The sequence below is a fragment of the Chelmon rostratus genome, chromosome 12, assembly GCF_017976325.1.
Source record: "Chelmon rostratus isolate fCheRos1 chromosome 12, fCheRos1.pri, whole genome shotgun sequence".
NCBI lineage: Eukaryota > Metazoa > Chordata > Actinopteri > Chaetodontiformes > Chaetodontidae > Chelmon > Chelmon rostratus.
Genome location: NC_055669.1, coordinates 15,722,523 through 15,744,861, shown reverse-complemented (window position 1 = coordinate 15,744,861; position 22,339 = coordinate 15,722,523). Strand labels below are relative to the sequence as shown.

Here is a 22,339-nt window from a genome sequence, read left to right as displayed (position 1 = left end):
ATCTTCTATTGTGTGTGTTAACTTTATTAATGAATGCGCTGTATTTCCATCTGACTTAATGAGCTACTTGGTTTCCTCCTGGCATGAGAGAGAGAATATCTGACAATACCACTGTATTTTTTTATACAACGCTTTCACAGTTGCTCTCAGTAAAGACTTCAGAGGCCAACAGCTTCCTTCAACCTTAACTGGAAGTGTGTTCAGCTTCTCCCTTTAGGCCAGAAGTAGAAGCATGAAAAGGAAATATTCAAGCAAAGCACCAGAACTGCACCTCATTACTCCAGCTAACATGGATCTTAAACGAAAGTTGTACGGCTCTACCTGTAGGGCTCATTGTGGTTGTTGCAGTGATCTTGACTGCTGCGGGGCCCTATTATTACATCAGGCTGCAAATGTATGAACTATGTAATCTCGACTGGATGCAGTTAAATGTGGTCGCACAGGAGTCCACCAAACCTTTATGCACAATTCAAAATTCCCCCAAATGGATACACGTTGGTCATGTGTGCTAAGATTCTTAAAGTTTAACACGTAACTTTTGAACAAATTCCATATATTATTGAATATAATCCAAATGTATTTCATATATACCAACTTTATGTGATTGATTTGTCTCAAATGTGAAGATTGGTTTGTTTTAAACAGCTACGACAATAAAATGCTGCATATACTTGAATACACCAGCATTAACAATCACATGACATAATACATCATAACAGTGACAGAGGCCATACAGCTGCATAATAAGTACTTTTGCTGGTAATACTGATAGTGTGCTCTATTTAAGCAAGACTGATGCAGGACTTTTCTTTGTAATGGAGTGTTTTTACATTGTGGAATTATTGCTTTTACTTAAGTAAATTTTATGAGTACTTTTTTTCTTTTCTTTTTTGGGCTATAATAAAATGTATTGATGTTATTCTCCACTGACTCTGGCCTAATGTTTAGTCTTTGGATCATTTTAAATGCTTTTCTTTTTTAAAAAAATTAAGTTCCATCTCATTATAATAAGGTATCTGAAGTCCTTCAGGCTTGTCACATGTAAATGCATAAACTTGAAATGCTGTGACAATAAGTCAAAGTGATCATATATGAAGCTAATAAAAGGTGACTGTCAAGGATTGAAAGTCTTCTGAGAAAGTTTAAAAAAATTCAACATTCAAACAATCTTTCCTAAACTAAATTAAAATGAAAATGAGCCATAAAACTGCAGTGGTACTCATTGACAGCCGGCTTAGCAGTGGTGGAAAGTAGCCATGTTTATTCAAGTTCTGTACTTGAGAGAAATTTTAAGATATTTTAAATTAATCCCACTTTAAACTTATATTTCACTACAGTTCAGAGGCTCAAGTAACATTTTTGAAGGCAGGACTTCTACTTGTAATGGAGTATTTTATTTTACCATTGTTTTATTATTACTTTTTCTTGATTAATTGGAGGACTTGCAATTTCATATTTTGTGGCCTGTTTAAACAAAAATGATTTGACTTCTTCCACCAATGTTTCTGGCCCAATGTTTCATTTTGTCTCGAGATTTATTATTCATTCAGCTCTACTTTTATATATTTCTCTGTCAAATCCTTCTTGTCACATGTAAGTGCATAAACTTTATATAATGCACAGAAGTATACAGCATGTGTGCAGCTAATAAAAAGTGTAACTATCAAAGCATAAAAGTTTATAGGGCCACTTAAAAGATACAAGCCTCAGGCCTACTAAAGTAATATAAAATCACAATGGCGACAATCTATTAGTATTTGCGCCATATAAACACACCTGAGGGTGCAATTACACCAATTGGATTAGCAACAAAGCACTAATCAAACAAAGACGCCTGTTTAAGTTATATTTAGCCTGCAGTAAAGTCAGCAAACGAGTATTGGAAATGTCAGCCCGTATCTCTGAATGCAATCGTGATGCCTCAAAAACGCGGAAGCGAGTCAAGTTTGGTATCTCCGCACAGACATCTCTGGCCAATCCACACCCGAACCATGCCGTGAATGCAGCGCAGCGGTGAGGGTTGGGGGGAGCAGCCGAGTCCGAAACAGAAGTGACCGCTAGCTTCATGTCTGCCATACAGCCGTCAGTGAACTAGCGAGAGGCGGAAATCTCTCACAGGAAAGAGGGCGAGACAGAGGGAGAGCGAGGGGTCCCGCTGGAAGGGATACTGGACTTTATTTCCGTACGTTTGAACCGACTAAATACATCGATTTGAGGTATACCTATTTTAAGCAGCTCGGGAATAACAGCCGTTGGAAGGTTAGCTAGCCACCGCCATCTCTTCTCAGTCGGAGCGACCGCCGTGTCTTCCACACCATGGGGAACGCTGCCACCGCCAAGAAGGGCAACGAGCTAGAGAGCGGTGAGTAGGGGCTGTTGTTTGCCCTCAGCGGTGTTTTATGTTGAATTTATGCGTTTGACACTTATCAAGCCTCTTCAATGTAGGCTGCTAGCGTGTTAAGGCACTTAAACTGTCCTAACTGGCAGCTACAGTAAAGCAGAGGAGGGCCGTCCGTCATCCCCCGCACAGTTATCCCACCAGCGCGGCAAACACTCGCCCTTTAGTTAACGATAAATGAGCACGCAGGGAAACGTTAATGTGGTTTTGCATGGGAAATTAGTAGAGGGCCTAGCTAAGTTTGCTAGTAGCAAGAAGACCCCGTGGATGTTATGGTTTTCTTGGCTGCAAGGGGGTGGGGAAGGGGAGCAGTGACAGTGTTAACAGCCTGTTAAATCCTGTTACAGAGTGAAAAAAGCAGTGCTTATCGATAAATCCCCCCTTATTGATAATTTCACACGTTACGAGGCTGTTTTCACGCCAACTGGAGCACAAGAAGGATCGAGCGTGATGACCAGCTAGCCTGCTAACTTTAGCTGTGAGTAGGGGGGATTAGCCTTCAGAAGGCCCCTGTCATTTCACTGCCTCTTGATGGTGGTAGCTGTTCAGGCCTGTACACACACACATAGTTATCTGTGGCGTGCAGTCGCTTCCCATCCAAAGCCTTAGAGAATGGCTAAAAATCCTCAGGCTGGCATCACCTCATCCTCTCCTCCGTGGTGCCATCCTTAAACTTGGCTGAATAACAATCAGTACGAGGTTGTTCCTGCACGTTTAGCCGCAGCCTCAACAAGCCCAGCAAGCCGTATCAGACTGAAACTTTGCACTGATGGTCTCAGAATTGCAGCAATAAACCACAAACCCTTGAGTAATTGTTATAAATAGGCAATAAATTGTACTTGAAGGCGGTGTGGGACTGTTTCTGCCCCCAGGCTTCACTGCCACATTTTATTCTAGGCTACATAAACAAAGCTTTCCCTCTGTACTGCACTGTGACCAAATATGGTGAAGAAATGACAAATGCCCTCTTTCCATTCATAAAAGTGGGACCTACTACTGTCTTCCCAGCATATACACACAGACACACTTGAATTGTGACCCTTGTGTTCATTTCAAGCCCCCTTTCCTATCACGCTGTGGTAAAGGTCCATCACGGCTCACTTCTCACATTCAGCTCGTCATTGACTGGAGCAGCTTGTCATCAGACCTTCGTCAGAGGATAAGGGGTATTACAAGCTTTGAAAGGTTTGACGTAACTAGGCCTAGGCCAGTGTTACTTTGCACTCATATAGTTTGATGTGTGCAGCTTGTCATAGTTGAGCACCCCATGCGATAAGTCATAAATGTTTGCCTATGGCCGGTTGTAAACATAAAAGCTGTAGGTGTTAATTGTTTCTTGCAGAATAATTGCATTTAATGTGCAAAAATGAGACACTTCTGCCCTGAAATTGTCGACTGCCTTCATGCATTTTGTAATCTTAAGCATGAAGAGAACCATCTGTGTTCAGTTATGCACTTTGTTTAAAGTAGCGTCACTTTATGATGCAGTGAATATGTTGCTCTGAGATTTATTGACCTGTTGAGAGACACCAGGCAGGCACAGTGAGCAGTGCCAGCCAGAGACACTCAGACAGACAGAGATGATCAGATCAGCAATAGTTCCCATACTGCCAAGCATTTCTTTTAGCGTTACAATGATCCCTAGATCCTGCGGCGTGGCTAACTGTTAAACCTGTTTAAGCTGACGCTGTGCCCTGAGCTGCAGATTTACCTGCAGTGTAGAAGCTCTGGCAAGACGACCGGGTTACCTACAGTGCTGTATATAAACTAGACTACCTGTGTTTACTGTATATAGCTTCCATTAACTGGAACAGTTGGAACAGTACCAGCACAGTCACACTTGCCCAGCGAGATTAAACAGCTGCCATCATGACACCTGTTCTATTTCGCCGTCCCCGTGTATTGCATTTCACTCTGTAGTGTAACAGGACAGACCGACATAACCGAACCATGTAACCCGTGTCTGGATTTTGGTATTGCTATCAGGAAGAGTTGGCCAACTGTACTGGCTTTGGACTATTTGATTTGTCCCTCTAGGTCAGGGTTGTCCAAACCTTTTCCCTTGAACGGCCAAAACTGAAACAAAATGGTGGGCCATGGGCCAAAAGCAGAAACCTATTGTGTTGTTTTGTATTGTAAGTTGCAAAATGATACTCTGATCCCAAGTTCTCTGAGTTGACTGACTTTTTGTGCAAAGTGTCACTCTGCCACTGTGCTCAGATTATGAAAAATAATGAATTACTAGAGATCATACAGATTTAAGGTGCATATTTACCTCACAAAAATAAAACTGCATAAACAGCAATTTATATTTTATTTTTTAAAGTTCTTTTTTACTCAAGGTTGTTTCTGTTACAAACATTTGGCAGGCCAGATTGAAAGTTATGCCTGCTTTGGGCGTCCCTGCTCTTGATGCAAAATACTGGAGAGACATGTGCAAACAAAAAGACCTCATATTGTTTAACAGTTTAAAATTGCTGTGATTGAATGGGGGATATTTAACCATTGTACTGTATATGCTATGTTGTTTTAGGGCAGCAACTAACGATTAGTCAGTTGTCAGAAAATAAATCAACTGCTGTTTTATTGATTAATTGTTTAAGTCTTGTTTCAAGTAAAAATACCAAACCTTACATGGTTTACAAGTGTCTCAAATGTAAATCAAGTAGCTGCCTGAAAAATGAAGCCACAGCTAAGTGCCAAAAATTACAAAAATCTAATCTTTGTAGTGTACTGTACATTTTGTTCTCTTGTATGGAGTGTTATCTTGTCAATCTGACCTAATATGCACGACTGAATTGCTTGTTTGGTACACCTGTTCCTCGAAAACCACAGCAGACACCCAGTCTTTGTTTAAATTCCTCAGGTGAATGTCAACTCTGTTTTCATTCCTGTTGCTTTTATTCACTACATATGCTTCATGTCTGTTGATGTGATATACTTGTTATGTACATGAACTCTATATTTCTCTCTGTCTTCTCTTCTGTATCATCACCATCCGTGTGGGTGATTGTTCCTGCAAAACCTTGGTGATCAATAGAGACTTTTGGTATGCTCATTCCTCCAAAAGATGACGAGAATGGCAGAGCGGCATTGGTCTCAATGTGAAAACTTGCTACATGTGCTTGCTTTTATCATGTGCTTTGATAATAAGTCTGTCTTTTTGTTATCCACATTCTCTCAATCTGGATTTCCCATACATTGGTTTGTCTTTGCTTACCATTTTTACGCTGTGTTTGATACTAGCCTTCCCCCAAGCTGTGTTAAGTGATGCACAAGATGCTCAGAGAAACCTCTCCCGTAATTCTAAGTGTTGTGTTTTTCCCCGTCCCCTCGGAATGATGCTGCTAAATAACAAACAAATGTACTGAGTGTCTTGGCATGCATCACTTGTCCGTCTGTCTTGGATGTCGTTGTTTTGTGTTTGTGTGCTTTGTTCTTGAGAACAAAGTATGTGATGTTTTTTGCATCCTGTTTAATTTATATCCAGATGAGAGTTGACTTTGCCCATATTCTTCTCAGTTGAATTTCCACTTCCCACATTTTTTTTTCCTTTCCCCTTCCTGTACGATAGCATTTGGTCTTTTTGCCAGTTTGATCCAAAACCCAAATGTGTTTACTTGCCTATCATCCAGTGAATGTCACCAGACAAGAACTGTATGCTAACTGGGTCTGTCTTTGCACTTTTTCTAGTGAAAGAGTTTCTAGCCAAAGCCAAAGAAGATTTCTTACGGAAATGGGAATGCCCACCACAGGTAAGAATGAGGAAAACTTGATACTTTTGCCACATAACACTCAAGGCGACCAGGCGCTAACATCGGAGCTCAGCTTTGAAACTCCCTGCCTGAGGATCTAACGCTAGCAGAATCAGTGACATCTTTTAAATCACTTCTCAAAACTAAGCTTTTTTTTTTTTTTTAAAAAAAAGCCTTTTTATTAATGCTACCACCACTCTGTTTAAGATCCAACCTCTCTTATCTGCTTTATTATGATCATTACTATTTTATTCCTTTTTACTTCGTATTATTTTAAGCATCTGAATTTACTTGCCTCAGCCCTGAAATGTTTTAATCCTATTTCAATCATGTAAAGCACTTTGTAACTTTGTTTTGAAAGGTGCTGTATAAATACAAAAGGTTTTATTATTATTATTGTTGTTGTTACAGAATAGGCTAACAGGTTGTTCTTTTCACAGAGCACAACGTGCCTAGACGACTTTGAGAGATTAAAGACCCTGGGTACCGGCTCATTTGGAAGAGTCATGTTGGTGAAACACAAAGGAACAGAGCAATACTTTGCCATGAAAATACTGGACAAGCAGAAGGTCAGTGGCAGCATGATTCAAGCCACGTGGAACATTTTCAAATATAGTAATAGTGTTGACATGTGCATTAAATTTTCACTTAACCTTCTCATCTCCCCTAAAAATGACATTAAACTCGTTGTCGGTGTTACCAGGGGACACAAGGAAAATAAATAAATAACTAAAAGCTGCCTTTCCTGCATCTGCTATCTCTGCAGCTAGAGTAAGTGAGATTTACCCGACAAGGTCATCTTATCTCTTTTTATCTGTCAGGTGGTGAAACTCAAGCAAATAGAACACACATTAAACGAGAAGAGGATATTACAGGCTGTGAGCTTCCCCTTTCTCGTCAAACTTGAGTATGCGTTTAAGGTACGCTGTGCTTTTTTTCAAATTTAAATTCAGTTTTTTAGTTTTTAGTTTTGGGCGTGTTGTAAGCGTTGTTTTACTTTTCATAGGACAACTCCAATTTGTACATGGTGATGGAGTATGTTCCAGGAGGAGAGATGTTCTCACACCTAAGACGAATTGGAAGGTTCAGGTTAGTATTATACTGTCAGCTCATTTCTCCTGTGTGTTAAAAGACACTGCTTTCACCACACTTCTTCCCTCCTCTACAGTGAACCACATGCACGGTTTTACGCCGCCCAGATAGTGCTGACATTTGAGTACCTCCATTCACTAGATCTCATATACAGAGATCTGAAACCTGAGAACCTTCTCATTGACCACCACGGCTACATTCAGGTGAGCTGCAGCCAAACAAATGAATATATAATGCTGCTTGGTCTTGTAAGTCCACACTTTGCCCATGTTTAGCGCATATATGCTCCTGACCTCTAGGTGACAGACTTTGGGTTTGCCAAGCGGGTAAAAGGCAGGACCTGGACGTTGTGTGGGACACCGGAGTATCTGGCGCCAGAAATCATTCTCAGCAAAGTATGGAGTTCCTGTTTTTTCTTTTTAAGATATTTTCAATGCATGAATGTCACAATATTCAATTTCCCTCCTGGGTACACATGTTTTTCTTTTTGTTTGCACTTTGCATTTTTGTTAGTAGACTGTTGTTCCTCTAGTATATAACCGAAACTGAGCCATGTTTAGCAATGTTTTCCAGTACAGCTACAAAGGAGTTTTAAAGCAGAAATTACTTTTTTTTCAGGCTTTTTTGTAGGCTTGCTTCTAAGCCTGCTGAACAATCACACTAGACAAAATCCAGTCTAAAAGAGGAAACGATACCTCAGTAGTCCATAAGTGCAATACAGCAAAAAGACATTTTGCTCACTTTTTATCAACCAGAAAAACTCGCCCTACATGATGACTAACAGTTCTCTCTAGTGGCAAGTAAACCTACAGCTGGATAGGTATGAAAAAATAGGAAATTACTAGCCAAAGTAGACCAGTCAGGTTGACAAACAGTGTACCACAAAAGAGTAAATTATCTTAGAGAAATGTATATCTTATATCATCTTAAATCTCAGACAGGGTAACAAGAAACATAGAATAACTCCATTGTTCAGTGTTGGCATTTGGACCAGTTGTACATAAGGAGCAAGAGAAAGTCTTACTTGTGAACAAGTCAAGCATAATGTTTGAATTCTGCCTGTAGTGGAACTTTTGTTTTTGTGTCCTCTCAGTGGTATCTGTCTTGAATCTTCGTAGGGCTATAACAAAGCTGTGGACTGGTGGGCCCTCGGAGTCCTCATCTATGAAATGGCAGCTGGCTACCCTCCGTTCTTTGCAGATCAACCCATTCAGATCTATGAGAAGATCGTGTCTGGGAAGGTAGGCAGGTGTTTGTTTTGGGATTTTTCTACATGCTGGAAATAAAAGTCCTTTGATTTGAGATGTGCCTCCTACATGTAGATGGAGAACAAGTTAGACATGCGTGTGCATGTACAAACCCCATATTTCTGCCGGAAAGACGTGAATTCTAAACATGTTTCTTCTTCTTTCTAGGTGAGGTTCCCCTCCCACTTCAGCTCCGACTTGAAGGATCTGTTGAGAAACCTGCTGCAGGTGGATCTGACAAAACGCTATGGCAACCTGAAGAACGGCGTGAACGACATCAAGGGCCACAAATGGTTTGCCACAACAGACTGGATCGCAATCTACGAGCGAAAGGCAAGACACCAGTGCACATTTTGTAGTGACTCCAAATACTGTTACCCCTACAAAAACAAGTTAATTAGATATTGATTTGTTGATATTGATTTTTTTTGTTTTGTTAGTTGTAAAGTTCCCAGCTAGGATGCTCCAGCAGTATTATTTTATATTATTTTGTTTTCAGAAAGTTATCTGAGGACAGTGCTTTATGGGCCTGTGTGATGGTCTGTGTTTTGCTTGAATGTTACAATGAATTCACAACTGGGGTGTCATAGATTTTTTTTTTCCCGACTTGGAAATCACCCAGCTTCACTGCAGGATGTGAGCTGTGATAATGGAGTTCTTCGATTAATCAAAGTAGATATTTAGCTTGAGCTTGATCTCAATGATTTGTTTAACCTTATTATTATGCAGTCATGCTGTGTTTTCTTTTTAAACCAGGGGTAGGAGATCCTTTTTCCTATCAAGGGCCATTTCAATTTTTATAACCTCCTTTGTGGGCCATTCTAAATTATTGAGTGCATATATCACACTTACCTCTAATGCGATGGCTGGAACTGCTTCTCTTTGGCAAGATGGTAGTGATGATGATGCTACTAGCAGATGTTTTTGGGGGTCTGGGTCAATCAATCTTGAGCGGGAGTGAGTCTTTGCAAGAGTTAGCTTTGAATTGAGCCGCTCACAGTAGTAGGGCTGTACCAAATGTCATTATGTTGTATAATGCTGTACCCCCTCAAAAAAGGAAACTTGTAGTTTGTGTTAGTCACCCGTGTTGGACTGTGGGATCATTTTTGTTTATTTGCCACTAACTGCCAGAATACTGCACATTACCGTAAGATAGCAAGCAACAGCAGGCACCAAGAGTGTGTGTGCCTGTGTGTGTTTGTTTTCAGTTCAGCCTCTGACTGAACTCAGCACTCACCAAACTCCCGTTCTTTCAGTCTCTTTTCTTTTTCCCTTCTCCTCTCTGTAAGCCCATGAAGTAAAGTACATTTCCCCTCCAGTAAGCAGTCAAATCAACGAAGAGAGACTAATTACAGTACAGGTCGGCACCTCCGCGGCTCGCTGCTGCAGACAGGATGAAGTGAAGATAAATCCACGTTTTAATCCCAGAAGTTTAAAAAGGAAACTGTGAGCTCTCAAAGCTTCAAAACTTTCCAGCCTCCACCAGTAGTTTGTCCCAAACAGAGATGCAAACTTCAGTGCATGTCTCTGCAGAATGGGAAAATCCTCATGATGAACATATAGTTTTTAGGACTCGAGCAGAGGGAGGTTGTTGTGCCGAGCTTTGAGCTTGTCGTTGCTTTGCAGTTCAATGATTTCGTGTTGTAGGTTGTCAGGCACATCAGCTGGTTCCATGTCAAATGGGGTAGCAAATATGTTCAGTTCCTTCTGTTTTCTTTCATGTCCTGAAACCTCTTACCAAATGCCTGAAGGAGTTTTCACACTCAGCAGCATATTCAGATGTCATAGCCGGCTTTTATTCTTGCAGAGTGGGAAAATGGACAGTGTTTCCTCTCTCCAGCTGCACTTGCCAAAGCTTTAATTTCACTTCAGATGATTTCATATTTGAAAGCAGAGTGCTGAGAAGCTGCTGGAGCTTGAGGTTCAGTTCTGAGAGGTTCTTGGTAATGTCCCCACCATGGAGGCCATATCACACAGACACCTGCTATCGCTGAGTTTCCATGTCAGGTTTTTCCTTTATCTCCATGAATTCTTTGAGTCAAACTGACACTCTGGAACAGCTTTTGTCTGTCCGATGCTAGCAGCTCCACAGTGGCAACAAGGCTCTCCTTCACAAATTCTCCTTCTGAATGAGGTTTCAGCTTCGTAGCCATTAGCTCTCTCACCACACAACTTACGTGCATAACACTGTCTCTGTCAGAATGTGGTGCTGTGAAAGTTGAGCACCCAAATCTCCTCCAAATAGCATTAGCTTTCTCTAAGCGCAGCTGTCTGTGCAGCTCATCCAGTTTAGCATGTTGATGCTTGAGCTGTAATAAAGCTCAAGATTGACCTTTTTCATCACTGCGAGCACGTCCTCACAAACTAGCATAGACACACCGGCTTGTCTTTTACTTCAACAAAAAAATAAATAAATCCATTTCTCCTGGAAAGCACATCACTGCATCGAAATGGTCTAGCGGCCTGTATACAGGCCGGAGGCCGAACGTTCCCCACCCCTGTTTTGACCGGCTGGCTCTTATCAGATGCACCTTTAAATCTGACCCTGACTGTTGTGCATTGTTATGGGATCTAATTCATTTCAGCGCCATTTTTGGTTGCTATTCATGCTCTTCCCACATGCTTTAGATAAGGTGACTGCTTCTGCATGACATGATTATGAGATGTAGAAACAGTTTAAAAAGGCTAAGCTATTTACTATAGCTGTAGCTTGTGTATTTCTTATCTATTTTCAGCTTTTATTCAGTAAAAAAAGTTAATTCTGCTCCTTGAATACTGCTGTTAGACTGTAATGTTATTGAAGTAGGCTAGACCCTTTTTCCCCCTCTCATTTAATCTTTTTTTAACTTTTTTTTTGTCTTTGTGATTATTTCTGTCAGTGGTAATGGTTTAGTCTGTAGACGTAGATCATGGTAAAAATGTGACTAAAACAATCCGAAACACAGAATTTACTACAACATGTATACAATATGCGTCTTTCTGTATCTTTCCACCTTCATTTTCTTTTCTGACACCCAGACACACTACATGTTTGGTAAATATGCAGCTGAGGGAGGTGGACTGACAACTTTGAAGGAATTGCACACCATAGACCTGTGTTTGTGTCATGTCAAGCTTTAGCCTCAAAAAGATGTGAACATTACTCTGCACTGACTGCTGTCTAGAAAACATGGAAAGTGTGATGCACAAAGAAATGACTGACATTTATTGACAATAGACCGAGTTTAACCTGAGAACAAAGCTCGAGGGCTTGAATACTCAGTAACTGGTGTATAGTAGCAGTTCAGTGAGGCTCATAAGCTGTTTCATATGAATTATAGATTTTTAATCAGTTAAATGTCAAGCAATTGCAGCATATTAATAAGAAATAGAAGTAAGTGAATGTAAAAGTGTGTAATCTATTTGTGTTGGTTCATCTCAAACATCTAAGTGTAACCATGGCCAACAAAGGTGCTCCTTCATGTCAAGGTTAACAGGCACTTACTAAACAAAATCCATGACACTAGGTACCATTTAAGGATGGGATGTGCCTGAGACAACCCACAAACCTGATTCCAAAATAGTTTGGACACTGTGTGAAAACGTAAATAAAAACCGAATGCAATCATTTGCAAACAAACTGTTACCAACAGTGGTTTTCTGAAGTGTCTCTGCGGCCATGTAGTAACATCCTTTATACAATCATGTGTTCACGAAGTGGTGAACCTCGCTCGTGAACCACTGAGCCTTTCCAGGATGCTCCTTTCATACCCAATCATGATGCTTTCAACGGTTACCAATGAACCTGTTTACCTATGGAATGATCCAAACAGGTGTTTTTTTCCCTGTCTTTTGTTCCTCCTGACCCAACTTGTCACAGACCGTGTGTAAAGACACAAGTGTTTATAGCTGAAACGGCAATGATTGAATGTGGCATTAAAAGCTGTCAAACAGAGGAGGAATACATGCTTATTGTTAAAATGGGGATTGAAGTGCACACTTGCGGTTCGTTTCTCCTCAAAGAAATGCATAGTGTTACATGGTAGCACACACAAAAAGCAATGAGGGTCATTGTGTGAATGAAAAGAAAAGCTTGAGAGAGAAGTTCAGATCCTGCGTGCTGTGTTGCTGGGCAAATCGCCTCGTGAAGTGGGCCTGATTGTCAGATTTTTTTTACTTAAACTGTTGGATCCAGCTCCCCATTTCCAACATCAGTGTGGAGGGAGAAGGTTTCACACACAGACCATCTGACAAGCAGTCCCTTTAAAGCATATGGACCCCTTGAAGCTGTCAGAATTCAGTGTATTCTATCATCATTTGCTCTTTCCAGCATCTAGACGCCTTTTGACAGGGTAAGGTAAGTTGCTGAAAGATATTTGAAGTTTCTTGAAATTTCTCCATCCTTCCTCAGAGGAATAATACAGGAGAGATTTCTCCTTACGTTCTCTGTCACGGGTGTTCTTGTGATTGGCAGTGTGGACATAAATATGACGTTAATATATGTATAATCCTGTTCTCGCAGGTGGAAGCCCCGTTCATACCAAAGTGCAGAGGCCCAGGGGACACCAGCAACTTCGACGACTACGAGGAGGAAGAAATCCGCGTTTCTTTAACGGAAAAGTGTGCAAAGGAGTTTGCAGAGTTTTAGGATGCGAGAACATGGATATATCAGGGAAATAAGGGGATCTTTGCACTCTTCTAAAGACTTGGGATGGAGCAGAGACCATCGTTTTTCAGATCTACTACATAGTCCCTTCATTCCGTAAGGCTGAATGAGGTCGCCATGATCCTTGGGTGCCGATAACCTCTCACTGTCACGTACACCTGCATATTAAAGCAGACACACCACTTTTTCTTTTTCTTTTTTTGTACCTTCCCACCGTTTTTTTTTGTTTGTTTGTTGTTTTTTTTTTTTTTTTTTTTTTTTTTACTTTGAAGCAGTTAATCTTGGATGTTGTTTCAATATATGAGGAAATACTGAGACAATGGCCAGTAATAGTCCACACATTGTAACTGACTTGTTTATGGCAGTTTGACACACAGTTCTGCGGGTTGTAGACTGTTCCCTCTAGTTGTCAGCGGTGTATATTTAACGGTCTGTTACAAGTCCACATCACATTGGCTATTGGAAAATTCTGGCCCGCATTCTGAGGTAACATTTGTCCCATGTGCATATCTGTCAGTTTTGTAAGACATCTGAACACGCTGAGTGTTGAAAGCATGACCAAATAGAAGACAATGGGTGACACAAGGAAAGAGGTCCTCTTCTTTCTTTGCTTTTTGCAGAGAGAGCCGAGTCCTCATACCCCCACAGAAGCATCCATTCACTGTCTTCTTGGCATTCTGACCCAGGCACAATAAGCCATTGCAGAAAATGACAAACCTTGTTGCATTAGTAAAAGGCAAATCGAGTCGTTTGTTTGATCCTTTTGGATCTTGTTAGTTACATGTAAAATTTGTCATTGGGTATCTTACTATTTTTTTTTTTTTGTCGCTGTGTCTAACATTATAGTCATGTCCCTAGAGTTCAGGTCTGCTTATAAAGACCCTTTCTTATGAGTCTGTGGAACAATGCGACTTCAGTAATGGAAAAGAGTGAGGCAAAATCCTTTTGAGGATTTTTATTGAGTGTAATGTAAACTTGAGAAGGTCTGTGTGAATAGTGTTGCGGCTTCGTGCCTCAACATTGTTGGTGAGGCCTTTAAAAAAAACAATTATTTGTATTGTATTAAATCAAAGATGTTTTAAAATCTTAAGAAACAGGAAAGCAAAACTGCATCTTTACCATATTCACCCTGTTGCCACCCCAAACTGATGTCTTTGTTTCATTCTTATCGAAGAATGTAGATTTGCAACTTATAGGTATGCATATTTGAAAGCTTTGATTTCAAGGTACAGTTTTCCTCACAATACACTGGCTAAAATAAAGACTGCTCCTTTGTATCACATGTAACCCTCTTATTGTTAAACTCATGACATCATACGTATATACATTGTTTCATATATGTTTTTATTTATACACATTAGAGATGCTAATAAATTTTATTTTTAAAAGTGTTGAAGTTGTGAAACTCTCCATGCATTGTGAGACTGTTCTCTTCACTAGTTCACAGGTCTGAATGAAACCACATAGAAGTCCCGAGTAGTTGAGAAATGTAATGGGTTTGATTTTTGTCAGCCCCCCAAAAAACAAGCATTTAGTTAGAGTACTTTCGAGTTAGAAAATGCCAACTTTTCAGTTTCAGCACTGTGAATACGCTCACATCACAGTGACTAGTCCTGTAGTTTGGTACAAACAGATTAAGAGGGACAATCCACAGTTATTAAAATGTCCCATCTAGATATATCCAGTGGTCCTTGAACAGGTGCTTGGGAACACTTATGTGCCGTACACATGAGATGCTTATGCACTAACTTTTAAAATCAGATTTTTAGAAATTGAATAAAATTAACCAAACATATAGTTAAGTAAATCAATACAGTATTTTTTTTCATTTAATGGGCAATTTTATCAGTTGCAGAACAGACGCAGAATAAATGTACATTCATGCAGGCACAGTAGCATGAAAATCAGAATTATCTCCAGGTATCAAATGTGAGTGACAATAACAAGTAAAAAAGTTATAAAAAGAGGATTAATTACCTGAGAAAAGTAAAAGAACAGTTGAAAAATGTGGACCAAGTAAATTTTAAGTTAGAAATAGTTACACGAGTCCTACGACCATGCATTTCCGGTTTTTATTAATTTCTATTTAAATGTGATGTTAAGACTTAATTTCAACTGAGGAATGAGGAAGGCTTATCTGTAATTCCCCAATTTAATGTAGAAAAAGAAGTTATGCCTTAAACACGTTTTAATAGACTGAATGATAACTATATGGCGCAATACTTGATAAACAGAATAATTTGTAGGTACAAGATGCCTAAACTGGCAATATTGAGCCTTCTTGCCTGCCGTAGTCCTTCCAGTGAGTGGGTGTATGGGTAGTGTAGTACAGCCGTGGACACGTGGGTCGTTGCGTTGAAGTTTGCGGAAACATGGCGGGCCTGGAGCTGCTGTCTGATCAGGGATACCGTTTAGATGGAAGAAAAGCCACCGAGCTGCGGAAGGTCCAGGCCCGGATGGGTGTGTTCGCTCAGGCTGACGGTTCCGCGTATTTAGAGCAAGGAAACACGAAGGCTCTGGCTGTGGTTTACGGCCCACATGAAGTAAGTAGCATGGAGGGAGACTGGAGGGTTAGACAACTACTAACTCCAGAGAGAATGTCAATCAAAGCTATATCAGGTTAATGCTGTTCCAGTCACATAATTCTGAAGCTCAAATCAACACAGTGTGGACCACACACACAGAAACTCATAAATTAGCTCCTGTGCAATATCAGTGCATACTAAACTGGACCATATCAGTGTTTCCTGTGTGCAATAATGAGAAATGAACAACTTTTTACTTATTAAAAGTATTTATTACTATATTGTGCAGATTTTCTTACTCCTTCCTCTTTGTGGCTGTAGTACTGCAAATTTTCCTGATGTGGGATTAATTAAGGACTATTTTATCTTAAATTATGTATCTTACCAGCAACCAAATATTGAGTAATATAGTCATTATATCCAGGGTTGGATTATATGGTTAATAATACAATATTTTTAAAATAAAGAGTATTTTTATTAGCTACATCTATGCAATCTAATGTAATCCAGTACAACAGCTCTGCCACATATGCTTCCTTTATGAGGCTTATAATGGCTGTTTTTTTTTGTTAAAACTTGCTGATGGATTGTTAATTCAGCTCTATATATGTTATTGAGGCTGTAGTTAGTGACGGTGTTGTAATGTACTGTTATGTTAAAGTGTAGCTCTAATATTATCCCCCTCATGTTTGTCAGCAACCTACAAGTTGCTGTGAAGTAATAAACTCATAGGTTAATGAATACCTTTCTGACAGTATCAATCAAAACTGAACATTAATGTCTTTGCAGAGGTGGAATTTCTGTATCAGCTGTTGTGTTGGATTGCATTAGATCTTAATCGATTTGTAAAGGTTTTAAGCAAGGACGTGTTTGTCACCCGTAGATGCGAGGTTCTCGCAGCCGGACTCGTCACGATCGAGCCGTCATCAACTGTCAGTACAGCATGGCCACGTTCAGCACAGCAGAGAGGAAGAGGAGACCACATGGGGACCGCAAGTCTACTGAGATGAGCCTCCACCTGAAGCAGACGTTTGAAGCTGCTGTGATGACCCAGCTCTACCCACGCTCTCAAATAGACATCTATGTCAAGGTTAATGTGGAACAGTGAGAGGTGGAGTTGATGTGTAGGGTGTTTGTAGTGTTGGGATCACCATCCTTGAATGAAAACTTTTCTTTCCAAACAGATTCTGCAGTCGGATGGAGGGAACTACAGTGTGTGTGTAAATGCTGCCACTCTGGCTGTGATTGACGCCGGCATCCCCATGCGGGACTACGTGTGTGCCTGCACGGTCGGGTTTGTGGATGAGACACCCCTCGCTGACCTTTGCTATGCAGAGGAAAGTGGAGGAGTGAGCTCTCTGGCCTTGGCGCTGCTGCCCCGAGGCGGACAGATCGCTCTGCTGCAGATGGACGCCAGACTGCATCAGGACCACTTAGAGGCTCTGATCGAAGCTGCCATGACAGCCTGTAAAGGTGTGAGCAAGGTGCTGGATGAGGTGGTGCGACAACATCTCAAAGAGGTTTCTGTGCTCTCTGGAGAGTGATGCAGAGAGGACGGGTGAACATGTAGACTGCGGTTCTAGTCACAGACTGGAAAGCGTTTTCGGACTTAATGGAGATGGGATAATGTTGGAGTGAATAGCTTTTTTTATGTAGTCATGGCAATGAGAATTTTGTACAGTAAATAAATGGTCAAGCTAACAATAAATATGTCAGCCAAGCATCATTTGTGCATGTTCATTTGTGAATGGTTGCATTATTTATTCAAGTATTTAAAGGTACAATACCACATCTTCATGGAAGCAAAATAGTAAAGCCACGAGAAACAAAACAAAACAACTACAACAATGAAACAGGGATATTGTCAACCCATGCATAACTTGAAAAATATTTTTTAATAAAAATGCATACTTTAGATTATTTTTAAAAGCACTGATTTTGATTTTAATACAAACTAAATGGTTTAAGGTGATTTTTAATTGCTGTGGAAGTGCAGTAGTAGAACCTTTAATTACCTTTGAGTAGAATTAATAATGAAGTAATTAATATCTCTGGGAAATTTTATTTTTATTGTTTGCCATTGTGCTGCAGTTTTTTATTTTTTGTGAGATTAAGTTTTTTTAAAAATCCATGCAATGTTATTCCATGTTGTTAAGCCGGAAGTCGGTCCGCCGCATTCATGTTCCCACAGGAACAAGGAAATCGAGAACATTTAGCAACAGCAGCTGTGATAAAAGCCCCACCTCTGCAGGTGGATGTGACCCGCTGTACCCTGGAAAGAGGTACGTCTTTATACGTATTATGTAAAATATTTTAAACGTAACCACGTAACTGTTAATAACAATCGCCTTCATTGAGGACAACGGGTTAAAGCATTTTACTGTCTCGCGAAGACAGCCAGCCAGCCAGCCAGCGAGCTAGCCGCAAGCTAACCGCAGCTATCAATGGGTGGAATGACAATGGGTGGCAGAAAACAATTTCTTTCTTCGAGCTGTATGGAAACCCATATAATGACTTGCATATGACTATTGAAGCCGCCAGATATATATAAAAGTCAAGGTTTTCAGTCTTGGACTTTCTGGCTCAGTAATAAATGATCTATACGTATTTCAAGTGTACAGTTACATTGCGTGTGCTGCCTTCAGGGTCCAGTGTATGTATCTCTCCGTTGCAAAGGATAACAACATGGGACTGCTGTCTGACCCAAACAGAAGACGGGCTCTGATAAGCCTGTTAACCCGCCTCAATGCCCCAATCTGGTGAGTTTTTAGTCATTTCAAGATTAGTGTGCGTAAGTGAAATCCTACATACACCCAGCGGGCACCTGGGCTCATAACTTACATGATCTCTTTCATTTGTCTTCCAACCCTCCATCTCAGTGTGGTCTGCTACATGGCGGGTGTGGCCTGGTTCATGGGGTTGGCATTTGAGCCATTCACTCTTCGGACGTACATGTCAGAGAATGCCATGGGGTCTACCATGGTGGAGGAGCGCTTTCCAGCCGGGGAGAGGGCACTGGCCACTGCCAGAGAGTTTTCAGCTCATAAGAAGAAAGCAGGGTAAGCGACACACAGCTGTTAAAAAGCAAGGCTTGATCGTGATGACTGGTGTTGAAGAGCATCCAGGGACTTGCACTGACCTGTGCCAAATATGATGGGGTACTATGAACAGCCGGCACTGGTTATTTTGAAGGTTGAGACCAGTCTCAGTCGAAATCTATTTTGCACATTATTAATCTAACATGTTGAGGTTTTTGAGCAGATGAACAATAGATGTCTGAGCACAGTGCACTATTGTAACAATTTCCATTAATTGGATGTGTGATGCTCAGTGTTTGACAGGGTTTTGAAGGTTTCCTCCTTTATTTCACCATCTAATGTGACCTGTTGTTTCTCTGCAGTGGGATGCCAGTGGATTGGCTGGTGAAGACCATGCAGGCTCGGGGGCTGGAGGTGTTCACCCAGAGTTTCTCTCGCAGGCTGCCCTTCCCTGATGAAAACAAAGAGAGATATGTAAGTTTGTGATTTAAGACTCATAAATTACTGATGTATATTCGTGTTCATGACAGTTTTTGCTCACATTTCAGTTCACAACAAGAGACTTAATGGTTTTTATAGTTGTTTTGTGCATTTTCTGTGGCTCCTCTTCATCTTACTCCATCCTCTCTCCTCTCAGATGGTGAAAGGCACAAATGTATATGGGATCCTTCGAGCTCCCAGAGCGCCACGGACTGAGGCCCTGGTGCTGAGTGCCCCCTGCACCCCGGGCGACAACAACAACCAGGCAGTGGGGCTGCTGCTCGGCTTGGCACAGTACTTCAGGAGTGAGTAGAGAACCCACGGCCCTCTCCACCGTTTGAATGACATTGTAGGGGCATTTCGTGTTTTCAATTCTGCCGTGTTCCTCGATAGATCAGATTTACTGGGCCAAGGACATCATCTTCCTCGTGAACGAGCACGATTTGATCGGTATGCAGGCGTGGCTGGAGGGTTACCACCACACCAACACTACAGGTAATCACCAGCAGGAATTCTCCCTGTGTTAGGAGTCAACACCATTTATGCAGAACTCATAAAAAACAGTAAAACTGCATTCCTCAGTTAACCTGTCTTCTAAAATGACATACCCAGGTATGGACTGGTCTCCACTTCAAGGTCGTGGTGGTTCAATCCAGGCAGCTCTGTCCCTGGAGCTCAGCAGTGATGTCGTCACCAGTATGGACCTGATACTGGAAGGCCTCAACGGTCAGCTCCCGAACCTGGACTTAGCCAACCTCTTCTATGCTTTCTGTCAGAAGATCGGAGTCCTCTGCACCATCCAGGGCAAGGTGAAGGCTTCTGAAGAGATGTAGTAGAATCGAACACGTGTTTGGTGAGCAGAAGGGTTTTCTTGGTGTAAGATCTAAAAACCTCTTTAATTTCGCCTCTCTCTGTGGATGTTTCTACAGCTGCAGAGGAATGACTGGGACAGCGTGTCGGGCTACAGCCACTCAGTCCAGACCATGATGCTGATGGTCATGAAGCAGGCCAGTGGGCGGCCTTGGGGGGATCATGGCCTTTTCCTGCGATACCACATTGAGGCTGCCACCATCAAGGGCATCAACAGTTTCCGCCAGTACAAGACTGACACCACCACCATTGGCAGGTCAGAGCAAGCGTGGTTTTTAATTTTAATCTTCTTTTTTAATGTGCTTTTTTATGCAGATCTCACCTTCACCATTCAACGCTTAATTGTTGGTTTAGTTGTATCTTTTATTCTTCTTCATGAATATCCTCTAGGCTCCTGGAAGGAATGTATCGTAAGCTGAATAACCTCCTAGAGCGCCTTCACCAGTCCTACTTCTTCTACCTCATGCCGTCCCTCTCTCACTTTGTCTCCATTGGCTACTACATGCCAGCCTTCGGCCTCCTCGCCATCATCCTGCTGCTTCGTGTATCCTTTCACAGTTATTTTACTTTCAGTGTGATTCAATCCAAAAGACCTACCCTGTTTGCAGCATACTCGATTGCCAGATTTGCCCTTGACGACGATACAGGCCTTAGACCTGTGGGTTCAACTGGCGACTCCACCACCAAGAACAGAAGATGGAGTCGCTGACGCTGAGCAGGTTAGATGCACACACATTACGACAAATGGGGCAGAAATTACACTATTTACTTATCTTGAGGCTGTTAAATCACAGCTTTAATCAAATGTGCTTCCTCTCAGATGTCCAGTCCAGGAGTGCTGTCAGTGTTGACTCCTCTGGTGATCAGCCATATGACTGGAGTAGCTCTGTACACCCTGCCAATCCACTTTCAGGAGATGGCTTTGGAACACTTCCCGGTGTCTGAGACCGAGGCTGTGGTCCTGACAGCTATTGCCGTTTACACAGCCGGCCTGGCTTTGCCTCATAACACACACAGGTAGCTGCACTTTATTTTTTTACATATTTATTTTTTCTTTTTATTTACAATTTCATGTTGAGTGCTGCAGGAGAGTAAGTGGTTTGTCGTGCTGTCTGTTGAAGGCTCCTGTCAGGCGAGGGGACGGAGCAGGGCTGGAAAGTGCTGAAGCTGGTGGCTGTGCTGTACCTGGCCGTGCTGCTGGGTTGCACCGCCCTCATCAACTTCTCCCTGGGCTTCATCCTGGCTCTCAGCCTGGTGCCTGTGGCTGCCTTCGTCACACCCCACGTACCAAAGTAATACACCTGCGTAGACTCTCTGGCTACTGCCGCTCTGCACTGCAATGTGTTAGTCAAACAGAAGTTTAACCTCACTCCCTTCCTCCTCTCCCCTTAGGGCTCTGTCGGCGTTCATCCTGGTCATCCTCAGCCCGGCCTGCACGCTCCTCTTTTCCGTCTTTTTCTTCCAAGAGCTGCAGGAAATGCCCATCAGCTTCCTGGATGGTTGGTTGCTGTACCTGTCAGTCATCTCGCAGGGCATCCTGGACCACTTCCTGTACGGCTCTCTGGTTTACCCACTCATAGCCCTGCTGGTCTATCCTTGCTGGCTGCTTTTCTGGAACATCCTCTTCTGGAAGTAAACGCCAGTCATACAGGACTACTGAAGGCTTTCATGGGGAGAAAACCCCTCTGAGGTGTTCTCAGGTTTGTCTTCACTGTGGAAATGTGAATGACAGTTAAATGCACTGGAGAGTTTGGAACAGAAGGTGGATGTCTATCTATAGTTGATTTGGAAAGAATGCAGTGACTCTTTTCCTTTGACATTGTTTGGTTCAGTGTGAACTCCAAGTATTCTTTAACACATTAGAGAAAAAAAATCAGGTGTTCTGGATAATGGACTGTTTTGTACTGTACATCTCATTTACAAATAAGTGGAAGGGGGTACGATCTTTCCAAGAGTAGCTGTAAGTGTCACAGTTGAGTTGCTTTGTGTGAAAGACTTTTGTTCAAGGATTTGTTTCGTGATTTAATGTGTGGTACATAATTACAATTACTGCACAGCTTTTTAGCTCTTTTGTTCTATCAGGCAGGATGGTGATGGATGAAACAGCTGTTGAAATGAGGGATAGCTGCACATCTGCATCTCTTCAACAAGCCGTGACCACGTACAATATTTTTATACTTGTTTTGATAACTTTCTGCGGAACATGTTTATTTCATATTTATAAATGGCAAATTAAAAGAGTGAAAAAGTTGTCATGTTTCTGTGCTAAGTATTGTCACACAACTTCAA

The 22,339-nt window shown here is 41.6% G+C and overlaps 3 protein-coding genes across 3 annotated transcripts; all 3 read left to right on the top strand.

The window, feature by feature from the left end:
- Positions 1 to 1,979: 1,979 nt before the first annotated feature.
- prkacbb (protein kinase, cAMP-dependent, catalytic, beta b) lies at positions 1,980 to 14,528 on the top strand. Its single transcript, XM_041948387.1, has 10 exons — positions 1,980 to 2,362; positions 6,092 to 6,153; positions 6,594 to 6,722; positions 6,975 to 7,073; positions 7,160 to 7,242; positions 7,322 to 7,448; positions 7,545 to 7,640; positions 8,364 to 8,486; positions 8,661 to 8,825; positions 12,994 to 14,528. The coding sequence occupies exons 1-10, from the start codon at positions 2,317 to 2,319 to the stop codon at positions 13,117 to 13,119; spliced, it is 1,056 nt and encodes a 351-aa protein (XP_041804321.1). The 5' UTR covers positions 1,980 to 2,316; the 3' UTR covers positions 13,120 to 14,528.
- A 969-nt stretch (positions 14,529 to 15,497) lies between these two features.
- Positions 15,498 to 17,378, top strand: exosc4 (exosome component 4). Its single transcript, XM_041949838.1, has 3 exons — positions 15,498 to 15,680; positions 16,546 to 16,752; positions 16,847 to 17,378. Exons 1-3 carry the CDS (start codon positions 15,510 to 15,512, stop codon positions 17,204 to 17,206), a joined length of 738 nt encoding a protein of 245 aa, XP_041805772.1. The 5' UTR covers positions 15,498 to 15,509; the 3' UTR covers positions 17,207 to 17,378.
- A 495-nt stretch (positions 17,379 to 17,873) lies between these two features.
- gpaa1 (glycosylphosphatidylinositol anchor attachment 1) lies at positions 17,874 to 22,300 on the top strand. The gene is made up of 13 exons (XM_041948620.1): positions 17,874 to 17,944; positions 18,308 to 18,421; positions 18,542 to 18,721; positions 19,063 to 19,174; positions 19,338 to 19,485; positions 19,574 to 19,675; positions 19,793 to 19,989; positions 20,110 to 20,306; positions 20,441 to 20,594; positions 20,698 to 20,769; positions 20,871 to 21,067; positions 21,172 to 21,342; positions 21,443 to 22,300. Exons 2-13 carry the CDS (start codon positions 18,318 to 18,320, stop codon positions 21,684 to 21,686), a joined length of 1,878 nt encoding a protein of 625 aa, XP_041804554.1. The 5' UTR covers positions 17,874 to 17,944; positions 18,308 to 18,317; the 3' UTR covers positions 21,687 to 22,300.
- The last annotated feature ends 39 nt before the right edge of the window (positions 22,301 to 22,339 follow it).